This window comes from Rhinolophus sinicus, linkage group LG02, assembly GCF_036562045.2.
Source record: "Rhinolophus sinicus isolate RSC01 linkage group LG02, ASM3656204v1, whole genome shotgun sequence".
NCBI lineage: Eukaryota > Metazoa > Chordata > Mammalia > Chiroptera > Rhinolophidae > Rhinolophus > Rhinolophus sinicus.
In genome coordinates, this window is record NC_133752.1 from 46,450,731 (window position 1) to 46,476,469 (window position 25,739).

The following is a 25,739-nucleotide window of genomic DNA, read 5'->3' on the forward strand; positions in this document are numbered from 1 at the left end:
CTTCTCTCTCTGGCACTGGAACCCTGGGTGGCATTGGACCCCTTGCTCCTTCTGGGGGAACCTCCGCATCAGGAGATACCCTTCCCGATGTTTAATGGTCACACGAGGGTGTGGGACCAACTCCTTTCACATCTCTGCCCTTTCTACCAGTCTCGAGGTGGCTTCTTCTCTGCCTGTAGTTGCAGGGCTTCTTTTCAGCAAGACTTCAGGCAATTCTCAATGATGGTTGTTTTGTAGTTTAATTGTAATTCTCTCTCTTTTTTTTTAAAAGATTTTATTGCGGAAGGGGAATAGGACTTTTTTATTGGGGAACAGTGTGTACTTCCAGGACTTTTTTCCAAGTCAAGTTGTTGTCCTTTGAATCTTAGTTGTGGAGGGCCATTCAGCTTCAAGTTGTTGTCCTTTCAGTCTTAGTTGTGGAGGGCGCAGCTCAGCTCCAAGTCCAGTTGCTGTTGCTTGTTGCAGGGAGTGCAGCCCACCATCCCTTGTGGGAGTCAAGCTGGCAACCTTGTGGTTGAGAGGACGCGCTCCAACCAACTGAGCCATCCGGGAGCTCAGTGGCAGCTCAGCTCAAGGTGTTGTGTTCAATTTTAGTTGCAGGGGGCACTGCCCATCATCCCTTGCGGGAGTTGAGGAATCGAACTGGCAACCTTGTGGTTGAGAGCCCGCACTCCAACCAACAACTGAGCCATCTGGGAGGCAGCTCAGCTCAAGATGCAGTGTTCAATCTTAGTTGCAGGGGGTGGAGCCCACCATCCCTTGCGGGACTCGAATTGAACTGGCAACCTTGTGGTTAAGCAGCCACTGGCCCATGTGGGAATCGAACCGGCAGCCTTCAGAGTTAGGAGCATGGAGCTCTAACCGCCTGAGCCACCAGGCTGGCCCTAGTTTAGTTGTAATTCTGATGTGGTTGTGACAGAAGGTAAGCACTGCATTTCCTTACTTTGTCATCGTGCCCAAAATATTTGGTCTTACACATCTTGAATTCTCAAGGCACAAATCTGTGGAGTCTATCTGTACTTTGGTGGCAGGACAACTTACATAATATTTCCAAATAACTGACAAGAATATTCTCCCTCAACGAATCTTAATTTTTAGAATTTTCCTGGATATTTTTCCATCTCAATTCTCCATGTGAACTTTAGAATCCTTTTACCAAGCCACCCAGCTTCTCATTAAAAAAAAAAAAAAAAAAAAGTCAAAATATTTTATGAGGTCATATTTAATTTAGGGGTAAATCTAGAAAGAATTTAAATTTAGGTTTTTCTATAAACCAACAAGGAATGTTTTTCTTTTCTTTTTAAAAAATTTTTATTGGGGAACAGCGTATTTCTTCAGGTCCCATCAGCTCCAAGTCGTCCTTCAATCTAGTTGTGGAGGTAGCAGCTCAGCTCCAAGTCCAGTCACTGTTTTCAATCTTTAGTCGCAGGGGGCACAGCCCACCATCCCATGGAGGGAATTGAACCAGCAACCTTGTTGTTAAGAGCTCGCGCTCTAACCAACTGAGCCATCTGGCCACCCTGAATGTTTTTCTTTAGTGCTTCTTATGCTTCTTTGCAAAGTTTTAAAATTTTAATAATGTAGATCTTGTACATTTTTGGTTGAAGTTATGCCTAGAGCTTTTATTTGTTTTGTAACTATTCTGAATGAAAACTCAATTGTATTTTATAACTGGTTAAAGCAAAGACTGTGTTATAGACTGAATTGTATCCCCCCAAAATTCACAGGTTGAGGCCTTAACCCCCTATGTGATTATATTTGGAGATAGGGCCTTCATGGAGGTAATTAAGGCTAAATGAGGTCACAAAGATGGGGCTCTAATCCAAAAGGACTGGTGTCCTTTGAAGAAGAGGAAGATACACTAGGAGAGCATGAACACAGAGGAATGGCCGTGTGTGTGCAGTAAGAAGGCGGCTGTCTGCAAGCCAAGGTGGTCATCTCACAAGAAACCAGCCCTCTTGGCACCTTGATCTTGGACCTCTGGCCTCCAGAACAGTGAAAAAAGAAATTTCTGTTTTTTAAGCCATGCAGTTTGTGGTATTTTGTTATGGCTGCACAAGCAGAATAGGGAAGACTTAAAACTCAAATGCCTGCACGAATCAGACGAATAACAAATTTAAATTTAGTAAAATTAATTATTGTAAATCCTAAGAGTTCACAGTATAAAAAAATAGAAATCTTTGTTGCATTGTTGTTTATAACAAACACGAAATTTAAAATTCATTAACAGATAGCCAATTTAATAACTCATGGTATATCTGTGAAACAGAATAGGAAGGCATTAGAAAGTATGAGGCAGACTTTTATGTACTCATGTGGAAAGAGGGTATGATCAATTGTAAAGTGAGAACCAAATTTAGAACCATGTTATAAAGCTTATATTTTTAAAAAAATCACATATGCATATAAATATCTGTTTTCATTTGCATAATGGGAAGGTAAAAATCAAAATTTTAATAATAGCTACATCAGATGAAGATGAGGAATGGGGAATAAAAGGAATTTGTATTTTTAGATGGTTCTGTTTGAAAAATTTTTTACAATGAGGATGTAATATTTTCATATTGAAATAACAAAAAAGCAATTTGAATGAAATTTCTGCTATAAACTTGTTTTTTTATTATAGCTCAGTATAAATGAGAATCTATATATATTTTTTTTTTTTTAAAGAAAAGGCATTGGATATGACATTTTTAAATGGAGATTAAAGGTTTTTATTTATTCTCTTAGTTAACAGAGCCTTCAGAATATACACTTTAAATGGCATTTTTAATATTAAGAAAAATGTAATTAGAGTTAGCATAATTTAACATGTTCAGAAAGCCTTTTTCAAAGAGCTTATTGTTGTTATAACTATTAATATTCTGATGGTATGAAAGAACGACATCTTAAGTAAAATCACTACTATTTTGAGATATTCAATATTTATGTAATCACTTTTTTAGATTTAGAAATATGTATTCAACAGATATAAGCTTTCTTGTAATTACACATATTATTTATAAGTGTTTAATGAACATAATCATGTGTGTATGAAATTGTGTACGGGCACATGCATGGTAACTATTGTAAGAATACAAACCAGCTTAGTTTTGACAATTTTGAAGATGTTCAGTAGGAAGAATAAGAAGAATAGTGAGGGAAATTATCCTAGAATACTGAGCAAGATCAGATTCACACAAATAGGATGATACTTAGTTTGAGCAGCCTTACATATAATTTATCTACTATTTCATGCTTTTTCTTAGCACAACATCTCAGAAAATGTGAAGTTTCATTAAACTTTTTTTCGGGGAGGAGGGGAATAACAGTTTATTCCTTTACAAACAAATATCACTTTCAACAAAATTTTAAAAATTTTAATATGTTGGAAGAACATTTAAGAAAACACTATACTTAGAAATGTTTTCCAGCTTCATTAAACACACTCAAATTATTTTTTCACCTTCTTAAGGATTCAGAATTGTTATGGTAAACATCAAGTTGTAAATGTGTTCTAAAACACGCATCTTCAGGGCTGTTGGAATTTATAGGACTGTACCCCTGGACCATATGCTCCCAAACCATACCAGTATGTGTAAACCACATGACATTCTAATGTCGAAATAAAACCTATTATACAAAATATGGGTCATGGGCAGTCACAAAAAACTGTCTTAAAAGCCAGGATAATCGACTTTATTAAAGTCTTAAAGTCTTATATAAGAATTTGTAAACTCTGTCATTGTTTTTGAAAACTACTCCATTCTTTTTCTTTTTCTTTTGATTTGAGGAACTTCAGTAATGATTCTTTCACTGGGATAGGATAACTCCTAAATGTAACAAATAAAATTAACCTCCATTTCCACCCTAATTGTAATGTTTCAGTAAAACAGGCAATAATCTCAGATGATGCCAACTTCCTTTTAATTTCAACAAATTTTTATAATTTTTATAATACACACACAGAGATCTATCCATACAGCTTATTTCTACTAGTTTAGATCCAACTATTTCAATGTATTACGAACCAGTCATCTATCCAAGTCTTTTAAAACAAATCACAACTGAAATCTCAAAGTAATAATAGCAAAAGCCATGGAATAACTGGAGGAATTAGCTGTTTCCATGATACTTATCCATGAGGGGCAGGAGGAAGCATCCAAGGATAAAAGCCAAGTTTTCTTTTTTTTTTTAAAAGCCAAATTTTCTGCCTAGGTTAGATATTAACTGGAAGAGGATCTTGGAATTCCCAAGTTTAATTTGGTGTAAAAATAATGAAGATTAAAAAAAAACCCAAACAAACAAACAAACAAATTTTTTGGACTTTTTTTTCTTGAATGGAAACTTTCACCAAAAGAAGTTAGATGATTTAAAGGCAAGTTCTTTCTCCAAAATGAGTAAGTGACATCAGTTCTAATTCTTACTGAGGTTACTAACCAGCCATCAGGATATTATCTTTAACTCCTGTCTAGGGGGAAATTGGGAGATAGGGCGAAGGTCTCAGCGGAGAAAGCAAGTTTTCAAGTAAGGAGATATATAATTCTAACAAGATACAGCATCCTAGAGTGTTTACCTAGGTATTTTCCTTACCTCTGTAAAATCTTTGGGTAAAGGTGATCCATCACAGTCTATATCTTCTGCTCTCTCTTCAGATAACTTCCCATTGGTTTCTAGTGCACCTGGAAGAGAAATAAAGAGGCCAAGAGGAGTTAAAATGCTCCTTAGAGACCTTCTTATACTCCTTAGTGTAACAACTTATTCGTTCTGGTTCATCTACCTGGACCACAGGCATCTCCTGTCGCATTATTTTGGTTTAAAAGGTTCTGGGCTTCCTCATCCACAACATCCAGCAGAGACTGGATAACCTCAGCTTCTTGAGGATCATCATAAATATCATCTTCTTGTACATCAGATTCTTGAAAAACAGTAATTTACATGGGGTTTTACTTTAAAAATACTGATATGAGCAAAGGACAATGTGTCAAAGAGAATACAGCAGGTCTTTCAAATTTTATGCATAAACTTTGGACAAGTAGTTTACACTAATGGGGCCTAGTCATTTTTAGTTCTAGAACTACTTTGGCTTCTACCTGACAAAAGACCATACAAATGCAACTTACAAAGAATAAACCAAAATCAATAATTTAACGCTATTTTCCTAAATGACTCCCAAATTGTTAATCCATGAAAGAAACTCGACTGAACAAATTATATTATAAAGATTAAGAATATAATAGGGCAGCCCAAACATCCCCAAGAAAAATTTTCTAAATTATTAGGTAGCCTGTGAATTGTTCCTTCAAAGAATACAAGAAACACTATAAAAAACAAACAAACCCAGTTATCTTTTCAATCATTAACAATAGTTGTAATCTTATACATGAGAATGAACACAGGACATCTGTACAGTAATGCAGCTAACAATTAATTTTACATTGTTCTTTTATTTCTTTGAACAACAATCTTTCCTTTTAAACTAGGAACATGTAAGGCGAATAAGAAAGGATACCTAATAATTCTTTATTACCTGAGTTATTAGGGCATTTAGAGTAACTGAATGACTGATTTGGAAAACTACCTTTGGACAGAATCAAATTTGCTGATCCCTTCATCTGATAAGTGGAACATTTTCCTTCAGGGTACAAAACTTCAACGATTTCTTCCCCATTAACCTAAAGTATAAAACCAAAGCAAATCATTAGTTTACCATTTTATTAACTTCCAGGATTAGTGAGGGATTGCATAATGTCTCTCCATGCCCTTCTCCCCTTCTTTCTTAGTATATAAAATCCATTTTATATCTCCCTACCTAAGATGTGTTTCTAGAAAATACCAGTGCAATAAAATGTTCAAAGGAGATGGCATTTTCCATCATCAAATATGTCTGGAAACCCTAGATTAAACATTGAATCAATATTTTTATCCTAAGAATTCTTCCAATGCTTACTAATATAAATTGAGTTGTCAAAAGAGAAATCTATTATGTAGTATTTCCTAAACTTATTTGACTGCAAAAACCTCTTTTATGAGGCATATTTTATGGGGCTTGTCTTCTATAGAACCTTTTAGGAAAGTTTCATAGGACTACTAAACTTAGAAGTTGAGGGAAAGGGGGAAAAAAGTATTTGTGAAGCAGTTACATGGACATAGATTCCAGTTTAGCAACCCAATCAACTGTTAGGTATAAAGATTTTCAACTCTTATATCAAGTTAAGAAAAATAACCACAGGTTTACAACTATAAAGTAATTATGGAATAGAATGTAACTTTCTAATTTAATAGTAAACTGTGAAGTACTTCATGGTGCATAGCCTATTGAAAGAAAAAAATGATTTGGGCAAAGATGCAGAATTAAATAATGAGAATAAATTTTAAAAATTATGCAAATAAAAGGTGTTTGCTTTGAAGATTTTACTATTTTTATTACTATAGTAGAGATGGTAGAAGCAATAGAATTATTTTTTCATAAATAGTGGTTACAAAATGCATTGTGAAAACTCCAATCTTTCTGAGAAATTCACAGTACAGACAACAGTATTCGAGGCCAACATACTGTTTGAGTGACTTATTGGAAGTGTTTAACCAAGAATGTTTGCAACTAAGAATAAGAAAAGTCCTACTTTCTAAGGTTTTCTGTTAATTCAAACAGAAACTCTCCCCTTCTCCCTTTCAACAATATGCTGATATTTAAAGAGAAAAGAAGCGCTACATAGTGTGACTAACACTCGATACACATGAAAATTCAGTCGCTTCAGCTCTATGAAATGAAAGGTCTTGTGAATAAACAGAATAGTGTGTGTTGCTGTATCTCAATCCACAAACGTACAAATACCAAGAATTTTATTGTGCCCAAATGATTCTTCCAAATAATTCTTCTGCTGTGATATCTTTTCAGGACTTGCTAAACTATGTCACAAGTTTGAGATAACATAGTGAGACGAAAGGCATAGATTTTTGGGCTTATGTTCATTAAATTCATTTTTTCCTCTTACACTAAATCCAGCTCATGTCCAGAAATCTTATTGAGATGATGAGATTTTCAGATTACTATGTAGGAGACCAACGACTCGGCTTAGATGGAAAGACATTCAAATAGTGAGGTTCAGAATAGATTGTACGGGATGTGCGTGGGATTAAACAATCACGCAAAATGAAGATCCAGCTGTAATCATTTTAGAATGTACATTATGTGCCAAAAGAAAATCATAAAATGAAATGTTAAGCAAACAAACGGGCCGACATGTAGTCTTAAAGAGAGACCCTAAAACAATTTTCTTAAATCTCCCCCAGATTTCTCTAATCTGTGCTAATCTTAAGTGATTTAGGTGCTTTCATTTTATTAAAGTATTTTCTATGTTTTTCTAAAAGCAAGTAAGCCTATTTCTATTGACAATACTTTTCTTCCTCACTTACAGCACATCTGTCATTTGAGTCACTGCTGGTATACATTAACCTGAAGGACCAATTCTACTCTTAATTACATTCTTCTCTTCTGGGTGTCTAAGAATTGTGCACATTGATATAAAAATTCCAGCATCAAACCAATGTACTTAAGTAATAAGCTTATTTAAGAGTTGAGTAGGCGACAAATGAAGTAAGGTTACTTGTGTGTGAGTTTTATGTTGTGTGGTTTACTTGGCAAGGCCTGTTAGTTCACTAAAAAAATATTCCTACCATCAACACATATATCTATAAAGGGCAAATATTTAAATGTGAAATCAGTTTGGTTCAAGACACAAACAAGCTGTTTATTTAGATAAGGAAGTAGGGCAGGAAGGAGGTGGCTTTTCACTTACCTTGGAGAACGAATTGTTAGGAGTGAGGGCAGACTCCACAGTGTGATGGCCTGAAAGGGACAATGTAGAAAGGAAGGAGTGAGGCAGTCAGAACCACAAGAGGGACATCAAAGTACTGGAGGAAAAGCCACACTTCTGTGCATTCTCTTACTTTCATTAATATATTAATATATTAAAAGTCGTGTCCCAAAGTGATTTAAAACCGACTACTTGTAATCAAATATTAGAGAAGGTTTTATCCCAAAGAAAAAGCCAATTTCTTAAAAGAAAATAGTTTGCACAAAAAAGCTCAGTTCAGGCTGAATGATTCTAGTGTGATTCTAGTGTGAGGTACTGAATATAAATTATCCCAACCAAATTGGAGAGCCATCACAGGTGCTACACTAGATTTCTTTTACTGTTTCAGAAACAATAACAAGCCTTTAGAGTATCAACTTAACACAGTAAAGACAGTTATAGATATAACTGGAAAGGAACTTTTAATATATGTCTAAACCAAATGTTAATTTTAACTCTTAGCCATCACTATAAAAATTCAATATATATATTAAAATGAGATTATGTTTCTCTTACAGTGAAAAAAGCCATTTAAAAAATAATTTGATTCATTAGTTATATTTTCAAGAGATTTTGAAAGATATGGTAGAGTTTGGAAAAGTTAAAAAGAAAACGAGGAAAGAAAAAATGAAAGAATTCAGGCAAGTGTATTCAAGGACTTCTATTTGCAAATGACCTAAAAATAATTACACCTAGAAAGAAAGTTGAAATGGAATTTTTAGGGTTAAATTTCTATAATTATGTGGATGATGTTACAAAGAACCTAAGAATGCCTTTCAATGTTACTTCCAGGAGATATAATACATTATTAAATTTTTAGGAAAAATAACGAAAAAGTATACCAAAAATAAACTATATTAGAATAATATAAAACACAATAGTTTATTGTTTGTAATTTGTCCCTCCTGTTTCCTGAACTACCCCTCTCCTTCTTTGTCTCCAAGCAACCACTGATTTGCTTTCTGTCACTATAAATTGATTTGCATTTTCTATAATTTTGAATAATGCATTATGAACTCTTTTTTGTCAGGCTTCTTTGACTCAGGAGACTTTTATTTTTAATTTATTTTTAAAATTTATTGGGGTGACAATTGTTAGTAAAATCACATAGATTTCAGGTGTACAATTCTGTATTACATCATCTATAAATCCCATTGTGTGTTCACCACCCAGAGTCAGTTCTCCTTCCATCACCATATATTTGATCCGCCTTACCCTCATCTCCCACCCCCCACCCTCCACCCCCTTACCCTCTGGTGGAGACTTATTTTGAGGTTATTTTAATTATGATGTTATGTGTATCAATAGACCATTTTTATTGCAGAGTAGTATTCTGTTGCTTGAATATATTACAATTGGTTTATTTATTCAACAGTTTTTGGATATTTGAGTGGTTTCTGATTTTGGCTATTACAAACGAAGCTTCTAAAAACATTCGTGTACAAGTTTTTGTTTATGGATAAATGTTTTCTTTTGAGTGAACAAACAGGAGGGAATGGTTGGGTCACATGGTAGGTGTATGTTTACATTTTTAAGAAACAGTCAAAATATTTTCCAATATGGTTGTACCATTTTACATTCCCATCACTATGAGAGAGTTCCTATTATTGATAGTATATAATTTTCAGAACTCATAAAAAAATTAGTTCTACGGGAGCCAAGTCAGAGAGCCCCATAAAGACAGATGGATGGGCAGCTTCTACAAGGGGGGCAGGGCACAGCTACTCTTCTTAGCTTTGAAAGTTACAAACAAGAGTCTTCCCCAAAGTCGTGAGAAAAACGCTGTTGTTGCTTGTTCTGTGAGATAGTCTGACTCTAATGTGAACTGGAACTATGAGAGAGAAGCAAGAAGGACCCCTGAGGCATTCAAGATAACAACAGAGGAGGCAGTAACAGATCTGGTTTAGCTTTCAGAAGATAATCAAACCACAACTGCAATCTCAGTGAGGTTTCTTTTAGCTACTTTTGGCATTTAGATATTACTGCCTGATAACCTCAAAGTTTAGTTATTAATGAAGTACTGAATTTACATTTCAAATACACTAATTTCAACCACATTCCCTGTGTGTAACATTCTTATTACATGAATACCAGCATGAAAAGCTACAGTTACTGAGCCCAGTTTATGTAAACGAGAGCATGGAGTCAGACATCCTAGATTTAAATTCTAGCGCTACCATTTATCAACTCTGTGAGCTTGGGCAAGTTATGACACTTTTTTGTGCCTCAGTCTCCCCTTCTCTAAGAGGAGGATAATAGTAATACGAGTGTCACAGGGTGTTGTCCTGAGGACTGAAGCACTTAGAAGAATACTCAGTTCTGAGTAAGCATTAACTTAAGGTTAACTGCGGTCACAATACTAATACTACAATTTCCATGATTATGCTAGAATGTAAGAAGCATACTTTATTCACTCATTGCCGTATTCACAATGCCCAGAACAGTGCCAGTACAGATAAGAAATTCAATGACTGAATAAATAATGTGATAATCATTGCGGTAAGTGTTTCATATATAGTATTGTATTTATGCCTTATTATAATCTTACGAGGTAGATTCTAACAATATTCTTATGTTACTGGTAGGAAGTAAAGGCTTAGCTATGGATCAAACAGCTTACTAAGGTCACACAGGACTTATACATTCAGATCTATCTGGTTCTAAATCCCATGGTCCATGCTGCTCTATTTCCTATTATACCCTGAATTTTAGAGATGCTTTTACTTAAATGTAATTTTTTTCCACGTAGGAAGATCCTGTAAAACATGTTGGAAGGGCAATAAAAACATTTTAGTGATAGTCCCCATACTCGCTTTTGGAAAAATAGTTACCTCTCCATAACCACTTGTGTCATAAAATGAATATATCCTTACCATTAGCTTTGGTTGACTTTGGAGTTGAAACAGCAGACTTCTTAGGACTGGGGACCACTGGATGACCATCTCTGTGTTGTAAAAAAACGAAAAGGCAATTGCAAATTCCATAGGATGTTTGTTTAAATACCCTTCGGACCATCTGTTAACTAGCCTCAGGAGTTTTATTTTGAATGGGCTTCAGGGGGGTCTAGGCTCCCCCTAAAGCTGCAGACAAAATTTCATCAGACTTCATATAAGTAACTTCTGGAAGGAGATATTCTTGACCCCAAAATGATTAAGAATCGCTTCTTTACATAATCTTTCTTTGGGTTTCAGTTCAACACAGCACCATGTTTCCACTCTGATTGAAAATACTGGTAAAAGTCACAATCAGTAACTTAGTTCACTATTCCTCAGGCGATAGTTCAAAATCACAGATCACTAAGTTTTATAAATCTAAAGCCCTTGATATGTGTTTTTCCTTTTAAGTTAAAGTGAAAATCTACCAAAATATATAGTACATTCAAAGGATTATAAGAAGAATAGTACCAACCAATATGAAGAACAGTAAAAAAGACAACACCTTGGAAACAGAGGCTTGGTCTGCAATCTTATTGTTGCTAATACTTGAGAGAAACTGGAGGTTGCCTAAGGTATACAGTGTTGGGAGGGACAATTCACCACTGGCCCTAAGCACCCCTGCACAGTCTTCCTTGGTACCTCAGAAATGCAAGGCCATGACCACTTTTCATCTGGGTCAATTCTCAAGGCTATGTTTGTGGGGAACAAGCTTGAAGGATGAGGTAATCTCTCTTTCCAAATAAAGAGCAGGTTTTCTTGCAGGTTGCTATAAAGGTGTGGGTTCCCGGGCTCTTCTTATAGTATTCCTCTCCTGTAATACACCGCACCCCAATGCATGTGCAGGAATCCACTCGGCCCACATATGTCACGTCCACAGGACTCAGAGGACATGTAGAACTGACACCAATACCATGATTATGCTGCATGTGTTGTCATTTGGAATAAAGTATTTTGTCTCTGAGCCAGGAGTTTCACACCTTCTACCAGCATCCAAGAAACAATAATAACTGGCTAACTTACTAGCTTGCAAGTAGGGTAAATTCACAGACCCTTCACAGTTCTTGACATACAGATAATTACCACAGATCAACACCCCTCCATTACTGCTAGCTACCCTGCAGACATTAAAGACAAGCAGGTATGTACAACAGTGGGGAGAGAACTGGAAGAAGAATGAAGAGGAAAGTAAGTGTGACTACCATTACTATACCTTTAGTGACTACAGAAAAGATAGAAAGTAGAAAGAAAAAAGAAAGTGATTTCAGGGCTAGGGTAAAGGGTGCTCTACTGATTTGGAGGCAAAAAAAAAAAAATATTTAGCTAGATCTATGGTTAACAGAGATGTTAATTTTCAGAAAAATATTTTCCAGGTTATTTGGACACTTTCATCCCCCCACTAATTAACATTCAGTTACATCTATGAAAATAACTGCATGCCAAATCTAATTTTTAGAAATATATATGAAGGAAATTGGACAGGGATTACATTCAAGGAAAAAAGTACACGATTCAATTTAAAGGTTTAGAAGGAACAAATAAGTTTATGACCGAACGGTTTAATTAATAGTTCCTGTATTTTGAAAGACACACTATGTAACACTCACCATGTATCACAAATATAAATGTGAAGTTTCCTTTTATGTAATATAAGCTTGTAATATAGAAAGCCTGGATTTATGTACATTATGGTAGACAGAATAATGCCCCCCCAACCCCACATGTTTACACTGTAATCCTCAGAAACTGTGAATATGATACCTTACATGGTAAAAGGGATTTTGCAGATCCCTTTTTAATTTGTAAGTAAATTAAGCATCTAAAATTGAGGAAATTGTTTTGGACTATCTGATTGGGCCCAATAGGGATCCTTGGAAAGCTTGAAGATGGAAGCAAGCCATGAGCCAAGAAGATGGGGAATCTCTAGAAGGCAGAAAAGCCAAGGACATGGATTTTCTCTCGGATCCTACAAAAGGAATGTAGCCCTGCCTTGATTTTAGCCCACTAAGACCAATTTTGTATTTCTGACCTCCACAACTATTCAGACAATAAACTTATGTTATTTTAAGCCACTATATTTGTAGTAATGTATAGCCATTTGAAACTAATATATATTTTCCCAATTTATTTCCATGATTAAGTGAAAGAAAAGTTGTCAGCATTTCTTGTAACGTGAACTTGTAACGAGGTACAGTGAGTATGGTACTTCTACGCCTCATCAGCTGTAGACACGAGGTTTGGAAGGACTAATGGTCTCAGCACTGGGAATGGGCCAGGCCTGTCCTAGGCCAATCGATATGTTTTTATCCCTTTGCTTCACTTCAGGGACTGGCCTTCACCTAGGTCTAAGGCAATCAGTACACAGTCCTTGCTTTACCATGGTGATTGGTGAGACTTTTGATTGAAGATTGCTCTGGATGGCGTAGTGTGCAGGTGTGAGGCATGAAACTGACACAGCCATTTGACTGTCACGAAAGAAACACATACACAGAGGAGAGAATAACTGAAAATAACAAAGACATGGAGCCGGAGGCCTGATCCAATTTCACCTGATGACCACCTCATCTTTTTAAACCATATAAGGCAGTAAATTCCCTTTATTGTTTAAACCAAGTTGAATGGTATTTTCTGTGCCTCACAAATGAAAACATCCTAACAAATGTGGTACCCACTCTGTTAATAACTGCAAACATGTATCCAAACACTAATCCACTGAGAGCTCTCAGAGTCTCCCATCAGGAAGTTTGTTTAATTTTATTAAATTCTTCCAGTTTAGCCTGTGAATTACTAATTTAGGAATAGCTTTTTAAGAGAACATAGGTAAAATCAACAGCCTGCATGCACAAACAAAACTCACAAAAAAAGCAGAGTACCTTGTTGCTTTCAGCACCACTGAAGGAAGTGACACGTCTAAAGCTCTCTTAGCTTCTTCCAAGGTCATGCCTTGCGTGCTGACTCCATTCACATAGTGGATGATGTCTAACAGCTGGAGATTACCCTCCGTGGCTGCAACTGACCTCGGATTGATATCACTAACATACACCACTTGATGAAGGCTGTCGTGACCTCCAGATAAGGTAAAACCTTCAGGGAATAGAAAAATATTTGTTTCCATAGCTTTAAGATACTTACTTTTAAGCTAGCTAAGAGAATCACAGCTCACAAAGCCTGAATTTGTATTACCCAACTCCTCCTTGTTGCACGTTAACGTAATGTCAGGCAGTAAATGAGGCAGCACTGGCATCCTGGGTAATTCTAGGACTCGACCAAGCACTAATCTGACTGTCTTGGGTGCAGCTCGGAGCAGGTTCACTGCATCTGTGTGAGTCATGTTTGTAACGTCTGTATCATTAACCTACAGTAATGAGAGAGGGGAAAAGTAGGATTACAATTTTTGGAACAGAGAAGTTGACAAGAAAACAGTAATCTCCTTAACTTTTTATATAAGATATATTAGCCAGTAAAGGATTCACAATAAAGAATGGTCTCTAATTTATTGGTAATTCCCTGTACGGTGGAAACCATAAACACAAAGATCAAATAATTATAAGTGAAACACCGTATTTTGCTGTGTATAATGTGCACCCATATTTTTGGCCCAAATTTTCAGGGGAAAAAAAATCTTTCATTTTAATTTTTTAATTCAATTTTTTATTTGTTTACATTTAGGTACTTGTGTTTTGTATTATAAAGGAATTTCAGCATTTATTTTTAACATACTATGTATAAGAAATTTTATGTAACAAATAATTAGAAAACACAAGAATAGATACAAGGTACATGAAATTTTATGTACCAGTAACAAATTTACAATATTTACGCATCATGAAAGCCAAAAATTCTTCGTCGTTGGAAGTACATTGTAAGTTCAACGATTATCGTATTCCAGGGTATTATTTTGCATATAGATGTCGTCATTGATTTCTAGAGTTACACTTTTAACTCCTAAGCATATATCAAATAATTAAAAACATTTAGGGGCAGCTGGTTAGCTCAGTTGGTTAGAGCGTGATGCTTGTAACATCAGGGTTGCGGTTTGATCCCCACATGGGCCAGTGTGAGCTGCACCCTCCACAACTAGATTGAAACCACTATTTGACATGGAGCTGATGGGTCCTGGAAAAACACACTTAAAGTAAATAAAAGTTAAAAAAAAAAGTTTATATAGAAATGGAATTAGTATTACCCATGTATAATGCACATCCTTATTTTTCCCTCATAAATTTGGGCAAAAATGTACACATTATACACGGCAAAATATGGTAATAATGTCAAATATTTAACAAATGCATCATTATTTTGCCCATATAGGAAATTTATCCTCTAAGTGATTTCAGAAACTTTGTCCCTGAAATCCAAGATAGCTTGCTTAATGTTTTAACTGATATTAGGGAGACTTCCAAATTAAAAAGGGAACTTTAAGCGTTTTACAAACTGTTAACTCTATAAAGGCCTTTACTTTTAAGAGGTGGAAAAGGAAAACATAAACCAAACACAGAAACAGTGTTATATTAACTCAACCTTCTTGTTCTTCCTTCTCCAGCCCTGGCTTGCTCTTTGTCTGCATGTGCACGAATCCATTCCACATAATGTCTCACCTTTATCAACCGGTCCCCAGGTTTTAGCCTTCCATCACTTTTGGCTGGATCCTGAATGACATCATGAACATAACAACCAATACTTTGATTGCCTTTGGTTACTGTAAAACCCAGGCTTCCTTTTTCCGATTTAATTAGGGTAATGATGAGTTCTACTTCCTAAGGGAAGAAAACAGTGATTCCTTTAGGTTGTCTAGTTTGCCCTATAGACAAACAGAAAGATGACTGTTATTTCCATTGAATAACAGAGGAGGAAACGAAAACTTAAAAGGTTATTTATCTTGCCTAAGTGAAGAAGCCAGGTCTTTCTAACTCTAGATAGAATGTCCCCCATGTAAAAGTTGGGTTTAAATACATTATGTGCTTGTCTAGAGATATCTGAGACAGAACTTACTCAAGCTTCAATTCATATGTTTTCAGGGTAAACAAGGACACATTTGTGGTTATGCTTTGATGACGAGAGAATACTTTTGAAGGGAAAGTTCAGAAAATTCTTCACCTATTTCTAAAAATCCAAGATGGCAAGAGCCACAAAAGAAAGTTTTTAATTTAAAAAAAATTTTTTTTAAAATATGAAGTATTTGGGTAATTAAATATCACAACTTCACACATTTAGCTATGTAAAAAGTCTTTTTTTTTTTTACTATTTCAATTGAGACATAAAGGTTGCTCACAGGTTACAGGGGTAATGGCAAATTTCTAAGGAAATCATTCACAGATTATTTCCATTCTATTGCTGAGAATGAAACCGAAGCTATACATGCTACACACACAACACAAAATTATAGGCAAAGTATCTGGAAAGATTAACTCCCAAATATTGATGGTTTTTGGGAGGTAAGGGTATAGGTAGTTTTAATCTTTTTCTTTGTTTTCTAATTTTCCTACAATAAATATTACTTGGATAATAAAAACAGTACTGAAAATGTGGACTTTCAATCAATGCAAAGGATATTATTCTTGGAAATTTGGCTTCCAAACTGAATTTATAGGTTTAGAAGTTTTAGGGCCATTAGTATAATGTAAAGGCACAACAACAAAAAAAGTCTGCAGAAAAAAATTACATTCAAAATGAATTAAAAATTAAATAGGTTACTCATCAGAATTTGGGAAACAGTAGGTACTATATTATAGTAGGTACTGTTTATATGCTGTTTCATTTAATCCTCACCACAATCCTGTGAGGTTACTAACTTATTTTATAGCCAAAGAACTAAGACTCAGAGAGTTAAGTAATTATGTCCACAGGCCATCTGCCAAATTGCAGCAAGTCAGTAGGACAGTCAGGATTGTACCCAGGTCTTTTTACTTTCTTCCCTAACTCCCAGCAGAGAAACACATCAGATATGTTATCTATTTATTGGACACAAATATGAAGCTACTCTAAAAGACAGCCTTTTCCCTAAGGGGAAACTGTGTGAGACGACATTTTACTTGAGAAAATATGGAATTCTCTCTCTCTTTTTTTTTGTTTTGGAATTTTTTTTATATAGAACAAACAACTCACCAATTCAAAGTCTTCAAGGTGGTTTTCCAAGTCATTTTTCAAAGATGGTAGGCTTTCCTGTTGGGTTGATTCAGAAGTGTGACGTATATGATATGTAGTTGTTGAATTAGTGGAAGCAGATTCTGTCTGGGGTTGCCCAGGAGTCACATCCGTTGGGAAAGGGGAAGGAGGATTACTACAGAGACAAAGAAGCAAGACTTTTTTTTCAAATACATTTCAATGTCAATATAGTAAATTAGTGCCACAAAGAGCAAATGTTTAACAAATATTCATGTCTGCTTTTGATTGAGATCCTAGCTACTTTTAATCTGACTCTGGACTATGAATTTATTTCACATCTGTTACATGCTTACATTACCAATTTTTATTCTTTGTCCAGGTTCTATTTTGAAGCTCTCTTAAGCTGCATAAATTAGTAAGACAGGCTAAATAAATACACATTTAATTCCTAGTTGTTAATTCAAGGCTGAACCTAATGTTATCAGAAAATTAACATGTGTGTCAACATAATGAAAAAGAAGAAATACCGTGTTTCCCCGAAAATAAGACCTAGACAGACCATCAGCTCTAATGCGTCTTTTGGAGCAAAAATTAATATAAGACCTGGTTTTATTTTACTATAATATAAGACCAGGTGTGATGATGTGATGAGATGTGATGTGATGTGATACTGGGTCTTATATTAATATTTGCTCCAAAAGACGCATTAGAGCTGATGGTCCGGCTAGGTCTTATTTTTGGGGAAACACGGTAAGAAAAGAATGAAAGTCTTATTCCTGGGGTTATTTTGGAGGATACAGTAGGGGAAAAAAAAACTTGAACAAATATGGTTGGACTTGGATATACACAAAAACATAACCAAACAGCAAAATGCATGAATAACTAGTAGAGGTATAGATGTAGTCTTTCGCTTTTTATGCCTCTATATTTTCAATCATTTCTTCTTTCTCCGTCTTCTGTACTTTTATATCTTACCTTTTGCAACCTCTCTAACCCCTTATATTCCCCACCATTTCCCTTTATATTTCTACTCCCTACGCTCCCACTCCAACATTATCTAAACAGGTTTCTTCTCTTTCTGTTAAGTAATATGAATGATGGTGCAATATAAACAACTTTCCCAGTTTTTAGAAAATACGCTCACGTGAGCAGTGAGGCTCAGGTCAAATGGGTAGAGAGCTTACTGGTTTTCTAACTAAAACTGTCAGTCACAATACGTAGTTAGATATCCAGTAGAGTCATCCTATGCCTAACCATTGTGAAGTTCACAGACAGACACATTTCAATCTTAGAGAAATGTAGGTTGCTGCTCCTATTACTAACAACCAGTTGCTTTGAGTGCTATGTACATATAGTATTGACAATACCTGTCCTCAAGTGCTGGTTTATTGGGTGTTTTCTGAGGATAATAAAACATGGTACAAATGGTATCTTCTTGACTCTTGGTCGCCTCATGTTGTTTCTGTGCCTGTGAAACCATGTTGCTTAGAGTCTGATGCAAAGCTGAACTCCAGTTCATGTTTGGTATCTTTGCAGGAACTTTCACCAAGTCTTCTTCTCCACTCCCACTGCTGTCACTGTAACTGTTTCTCCTGGATTGGGATGTGCACTGTTTCTTGCTTTTGTCAGACATTTCATTTTCATCTGAGCTGGTGCCTGGCTCCACACATGCTGGTTGAGAAGCGTCTTTACTGTTGTTTGGAAGTTCTTGTGCTGGCGAATGCAGTGGGGTCTGTAATGGACACATTTAAAGAGATCAGAGTGCGACAACTTACATTAACTTTAGAATACGTACTTGAAAATGAACATGTTGAATAACAGCACTTTTTAATACTGTATTCAATTAATTGTTTAATAAAATACTTTTGCTCATTATAGAAAAAGAATTATAAAAATAACAACTGTTAATATTGTACAACTTCTACTTTAAATCAGAATTACAGTTATGCTATATATTGTACTTTGTATCCTACTTTCAAAATTTAGGTTTCTGCATTTTATGAGGTTCTTAAATATGCTTTGAAAACAACTGCATAAAAATCGTGTAATAATCCTACAGATGGCTATGCCTTTAATTTATTTCAGAATTCTCCTTTTATTGGATACAGAGTTGTTTCTAGCTTTCTACTATTAATGGAAATCTAGGAGAACTTCTTTGTATGTAGATTTTTCACCTGAGTTTCTCATTATTTCCTTGTAATTTTCTATAAAACAGAAATAGAATTTTCTGTAATCAGCACATAGGATGTTTTAAAAGGCTTTGTTAAATATTTCCAGATTGTTCTCCAGAAAGATTGTATCAATTTACGTACTCATCAAGAGAATTCCACCAGTTCCTAACTGGTGTCCTAAATCACTGTAATTTCTTAAAATGCTATTTATAATACGCCTTACAGAAATGTTATTCCTACTAATGTCTTTCTGAAACTGCCCTTTTCCCTGATATAAGGGTTAAATTTGCTGGGGCCAGACACTCCTGCCTTTCATGTTCACTTGTAATGGAACATTATTTTAAGTACATAGGACAAAGGCTATCTTTTTTCAGTTGTATTATTATTCATCTATGTATGGGTTCCTACCAATTAGTATGCAATTTAAAAATAACCATCAAAATAGATTTTGGATCCTTTAGCTATTCCTTGATATAAGAAAATGAAATGGACAAACATACCGCTTACTCTGTGATTTCTACTATTAAAAGGCAAAAAAAAAAAAATCTTAAATAATTCTCATTTTTATCTAAGCTAGTTTAGAATGAGGATTATGTTCTCCAATTTGGTTCAATGAAGAAATAAAAGGTTTTTGTAGCCACTACTTTATGTCTTTTTCTATTTATGCTTAGAAAACAACTTCCTAATTCCTAGAATTCTAGAATTGGAAGGGCGTGAAGAGAAAGTGAATTAAATTTCTTTATATTAGAAAGATAGAATGCACTCAGAAGTGACATACTCCTAACTGAAGAAGTAACTAGGATAAAACCCAGGAGATTAAGCAATGATGAAACCACTAAAGCTGAATTCATCACTCAATTGATATTCTATAAAAATATAAATTACTTTTCATAGGTCTCACCAAAAGAGCAGGGTCGATTTCCGGTAGGACACCAGGTGGAGGTCTACAGAGAAGCAAAGACACTTCTGGGGATGTTCCCCTGAGAGCAGATATAACTTCCTGTGGTACCATGAATGACAAATGAATACAGTTAAACCAGCATTATGAAATCATTCTGAAAGGCCAATCCACATCATCATTAAAAATGATGCACTCCACATGCCAGGGGCTCACCTGCTGAGATAGTCCTTTCAAAGAGGCTCCATTCACTTTCAAGATAACATCTCCCACTTCGATTTTTCCACTTTCTGCTGCTGGCTGTCCAGGAAAGAGCTTTTTAACCCTTACTATGCTGGTATTCATTTGGTCGGGTATAACATTATCTTCTCGAGAAAAACTGAATCCTAGGCCTGAGCTATTTTTAAACAATTTTACCTCAAATGTATTCTCTGGAGAAAAAAAGATAAAAATTTTAAAGACTCTTAATATGCTATGTATACATAGGAACATACAAACAAATACACTTTTAGACACATTTTTAAAAAGCCCATTTCCACCATATTTATAGCTTTATATACACTTATTGAATTCTTATTCTATACTCAAATCTTATTTCATATTCTCTATCAATAAGAAAAGTGAACTAAGATGAGTGAACTAACTGCTTGAACAGAAAGGACGCTCTAAAATCAGGATTCTGAAAATGAAATTATGCTTAAATCCCATGTGTTTTCAGACTGTAGAATAACAGAAAAAAAGAAGAAAAAAAATTCAGAGAAGAATGAGAGAAATTCAGGTATACAGTAGGAGAGAGATAGTAACAAGAGCAAAACAAACGTTAGAGAAGGGCATGGGGAAATAAGATGACATTCTTTCTAATGTTTTGGTGCGATATGACGTAATCCAGTAAAGTGCGATGACATTATAAAATTCTCATCAAGAAAAGAAATAAAAAGAACAACCAGAAGAGAATGAAAAAAAGTACTTAAAGAAAGAATGATGGAATAAATAAAGAATACAGGGCAGTGAGATAAAGTGAGTACATTAATTTTACTTTCATAATCAGAAAAAATATAGGCTGGGTTACTTTTTCTCCTTATTTTTGGGACTAAATTCAGAATTGTAACATTTTTGTAATCAATAATGATTTAAAATAAAAGACAAAATAATGACTCTCTACCCTTACCATCACTTATAAAGGACATTCATGCCCCTTAAAAGGACGATAAATGGAATCTCAGAATAAAGGGTACTTCTGGATTATGAACACATTTAGTCTTAGGAAAAGCTCATTACTACATCAATCTTAATTTTCTTATTTTACTATCAATTAGTGGTATGTCCAAAGGCTGTCAAAGTTTTTAGGAAAGATATACCTGTAACTAATAAAAAAAAAAAAGAAAAAAAAAGTTTGTAGGAAAGACCAGTATCTGGGAACTATTAAGATAATTTCTATCCAGGGTTAACTTGACAAATCTATAAAATTAAATGGAAACATAGAAAACATAAGATTCAAGGTTTCATATGGGTTTGAAGATAGTCTCAGCAATTATTTATATTTATTTTTTTGCCTTGTAAATATCATTTTGAATTTTACAACTAATTAAGGTACTATTAAGTGACCAAAATCTATTTTACGCCTGACTTCATTATCTAGTCTTTCAGACACTAAGAGCTGCAAATATGTGTGTTTTGTTTTTTTAAAATTCACTATAGTGCTGTGTCAGATTATTATTTAAAACTTGACAAGGATAATTAAAGAGACTCAGGCATGAATTGTGATTCAACATGCAAAAGTCAAATTTTGAATAAGCCAGGATAAGTTAAAGGTGAGATGACAGTCTCGTGTGGCCTGACCTTCAGTGACAAAGCTGTAGTCTTTGACCGATGTCATTTTCTTCATCATTTTTTCTGGGCCTTGACCTTGGGCATCTGGATCCGGCAGGGTGCACTGTGGGGTTACGGGAACATGTTCTTTGGATGCTGGAGACTGTCCCTTTTCTAACAGCAGATGAACCAACTGGACAAATTAAAAGTACTTCATTAACTAAAAAGAATTATAGGTAGATAAAATTTCAGGACTTTGTTTAGTTGATAATATAAAACAATTTAAAGTAAATACCTGGTTTACCAAAATATAGGTAGAGAGAGAAAAAAAATATAAGGACAAAAGCAAGGGATTGAAAATTTCAAAATCAGGATTTTATTACTTTCTACATGAAAAAGACAAATGATTAAAAATAAAAAATCTATTATAAAAATAACGTAACCATGTTATAGAAAATTTGAGCATTTGAATAAAATCACCACTGTACTATAATATAAAGATCATTATAAAGAATTCGGTAAGCGCCCTGACTGAAAATATATTAGACGGAAGTGAAGTTATCCTTTGGGCTGAAGAAGGACTAGAAGTGAAAATCACTTAGATGTTTATGAAAAATTTTAAAAATGCAATCTCCACCATTCCTCCTATCAGATATCTGGTTATATTTGGGCTAAATGTGATATGATATGGAAAGCCAGTTTCCTCAGCAAAAAACGTCTTTGTCATTCATAATACTTGCTTCCCAATTTGGAGGAAACAAAAATACCAGAATGTTTATATAAATCAGGTTCGGTTTCTCGACTAACAAATTTGGAGATCTCAATGAGATTGATATTATTCACAATTATGTTCTTCTAAGGTATCTTAAAAATTTGGTATACGATCTATTACCTGTCCTGTATTTCTCAGTGTTTCCACAGCTTGCTTATGGGTAGCTCCTTCCAGACTAACTCCATTGACAGCTAGGACACGATCACCTATAAATTAGGCAGTCATTTAAAAAGAAGCAAATAATAAAATATCATCATGCTCTTTAATATCTTGGGTATTGTTTTACACTAATTTGTTTGAGAAGAGACTCAGAGTCTGGGCAAAACTGTCACAGTTTCTTTAATAAGAATTTAATTTATTTCCCAATTCTATGGCTAATCCTATTTTAGAACAAAATACTGTATAAACTATAAAATCAATTTAAATTATGGAAAAAGATAAACTGAACTATAAATATAGAGCAACTGGAGGGAACCAACTTAGTTAGCTCTTATTAGAAACGTAGATGTCAGTGTTTTTACAAGGGCACTCTCCCTTTCTTATTCTCTGGCAATTTGTTTACAAGACACGAATTAAAACACTGTTAAAATATTTTCTGATACGAGAGAATAAACTAGAGAATAAGAAAGGAGATACTAGCAAATAAGAAAGGAGAGTTTTTTGGAATGACATCAAAGAGGTTTGTAATACTGAAGTCTTAATTCTGTATGTTCTTATGTTATGAATAATTTGAAAGTCTACATCAACTTTTCAATTTCTTATTTATTTGTTAAAGTGATAATCCTATATGTAATTCCCATATACACACAAATACTCTACCTTTGTGAATTCTACCATCGAACTCTGCTGCTCCCTTGGGAATAACAGCTTTCACGTATATACCACCATGTCTGACACTCGTATTCACACCTCCCTAAGTGGAAAGAGACAAATGAAGTAACATTGTGTAATATGAAAAATTTCACACTCCATTTTTCAAAGCTGAGACCTAGAACGCATCAGCCAAAGCAGCCACATAACGTCAGCACATGCAATTACTTCAATACGCAAGAATATTCCTAACTAAGTTTTCCAAATATTAAAGCAGTTACTTTTAGGAAAAACTCTTTATTCAAAAAGTAACAACATGCCAGATCCTGACAATATGAAGAATTGCTCTTCCTTTGTAAGTCTACACCATGCATTATGAGCAAGCAGAAAGGAAAATCCATCTACGTAAAATTAGTGTGAGAACATAACTGTCAGAAAAAACAACATGTGGAATAATATACTTCAGATCATATTTGCTAATCTGAAAGCAAATCTCATGAGTCAAAGAAAATTATTTTTTCATTTTCAAAGGTTTTGGGAGATAAGTTTATAGTGTAGATGAGATATAACGAGTAGATTCTCCATCTCTTGTGGATATACAGCTTTTATTTCTCTTCACAATAGGAGCATAATAAAATTCTAAAGAAGTTAAAAGCAAAAGGAAAAGGGTTATAATATTTTAAAAAGTGGTAGAAAATTAGATATTCTTTTTGATATCTGTATATTAATAGTGCTATTTCTACCATGTTTCTAAATGGCTTTTCATACAATACCCTTTAAATATCATAAATGATAATTTAGGGTATAGTGTATTCATTAATAGAATCCTAAAGTAATTTTATCAAGTAGCCTATGTTCATATTTTAATTACCTTAAAAGTACAAATATTCCTTGGGAATCTGTAATTTGAAGATACTAATTATGCTTACAAGTTATATTACGGAGAGAAAGGGCATAAAAGCATACATTAGACTTTAATTTATGATGTAGTTTAAAATGCATTGTCTCACATTCATGCAGAAGCTTTCAAATGTATACAAAGCATACTTATTAATTTTGTACTTTCTAAGTCTTGTACTAGATTAAGCAAGTATGAAATCTATGGGGGGAAAAGGTAGCATTTGTCTAACTTTTTTTAAAACCACAGGAAAAGTGACTAGTACACTCAAGTTTTTAAAAAATTTTAAGGTATTATTCAAGTTTTAATTTTGGAAGTATTTGACAAGTTTCCTTTTTGAAGAAAAATAATTTAATTAATAAATTGGCATACAATAGGCTGCTGGAAATGGAGAAGAGAAAACAGTTGAAAACCTTGTCAAACAGTACCGTGACACTTATCCCCAAGCTGTTATCATTTTTAGCCAGTTCAACCTCAAAGATATCTCCAGGTTTAGGAGGTGATGAAGGAAAGGTTTTACAATTCATTTTGTTGGATGTATTCACTGAGGAAGATTCCTTAACAAAGAAAAACAGACAAAAGGATTTCTTGTTAGACTCAAAATGAATTGCTACTGGAAGATTGATATGTTTTTTGGAAAAATTAAGAAGAAGCAAGATACTATGGGATAGAGTGGATTCAAAGATCATGAGGGCTGGAAGAGATCTTAGAGATCATCTAATCCAATGCCTTCATATTTTATAGTTGAGGAAATTGAAGTCCAGAGACTAAAGGGCTTGCTTCAGATCAAACAGCCAGATATGGCAGAGAGAAGCCCGGAACCCAGTTCAAACCTGGCTTTCACATAATCCTTTGCAATGCTTTTTATACTCCCAAATTTAGAAATTATTTCCATTTCCTTTAAAAAAACAGTATATTAAGTGTGATTAAAAAATACGGTGTTTAAATTAAAAAAATATTTTGTTACAGTAAAAGACACATTGCCATTAATTCCCCTCAAAATACTCCTCCTCGCTTGGAACACATTTATCTCATCATTCTTTCCACTTTCTTAAGTATTTCTTGAAGTCCTCTTTCGCGAGTGTCTTTATTTGTCCTGTCGTGGCTGCCTCAATGTCCTGAATCATATTGACTTTGAGGAAGAGCCAGAAGTCGCACAGTGCCAGATCTGGTAAATAAGGTAGATAAGGACACACCGTAATGTTTTTATTTGATAGAAATTACTGTACCAGAAGCAATGTGTGACACAGAGCCTTTCCATTGTGATCACAAAATACGGTCAATGCTGCTGCCGAGTGCCATCCAATGGCAAGGCAGGGATCTTCAATACAGGAAGTGGTGCGATGAAACTTAGTGTGTGACAAGTTTCAACTTGTTCGATGCAGTCAGTGGGGTGTGAGCTACGGTTGAGAGGTGTTTGAAGTGTGCTATAAATCATCCCACATTATAACAACATTCCGTGTCACACATTGCTTCCAGTACGACAATTTCTGTCAAATAAAAACATT

The 25,739-nt window shown here is 34.7% G+C and overlaps 1 protein-coding gene across 8 annotated transcripts in view; it reads right to left on the reverse strand.

The window, feature by feature from the left end:
- Positions 1–25,739, reverse strand: part of PTPN13 (protein tyrosine phosphatase non-receptor type 13) — a 173,121-nt gene that overhangs the window by 17,118 nt on the left and 130,264 nt on the right. For 4 of the 8 annotated variants that reach the window (XM_074323879.1, XM_019731270.2, XM_019731275.2 and 1 more), the window contains 16 exons: positions 24,645–24,788; positions 23,343–23,436; positions 22,644–22,729; positions 21,782–21,944; positions 20,159–20,373; positions 19,946–20,044; positions 18,241–18,605; positions 16,874–17,048; positions 15,367–15,525; positions 13,952–14,123; positions 13,642–13,852; positions 10,709–10,779; positions 7,779–7,828; positions 5,561–5,654; positions 4,760–4,897; positions 4,573–4,661 (listed from right to left, as the gene is read on the reverse strand). In XM_074323879.1, coding sequence (XP_074179980.1) covers positions 4,573–4,661; positions 4,760–4,897; positions 5,561–5,654; positions 7,779–7,828; positions 10,709–10,779; positions 13,642–13,852; positions 13,952–14,123; positions 15,367–15,525; positions 16,874–17,048; positions 18,241–18,605; positions 19,946–20,044; positions 20,159–20,373; positions 21,782–21,944; positions 22,644–22,729; positions 23,343–23,436; positions 24,645–24,788 — 2,325 coding nt within the window. The remainder of the gene's footprint in view (positions 1–4,572; positions 4,662–4,759; positions 4,898–5,560; positions 5,655–7,778; positions 7,829–10,708; positions 10,780–13,641; positions 13,853–13,951; positions 14,124–15,366; positions 15,526–16,873; positions 17,049–18,240; positions 18,606–19,945; positions 20,045–20,158; positions 20,374–21,781; positions 21,945–22,643; positions 22,730–23,342; positions 23,437–24,644; positions 24,789–25,739) is intronic. The other 4 variants (XM_019731272.2, XM_019731276.2, XM_019731271.2 and 1 more) reach the window with 2 other exon arrangements.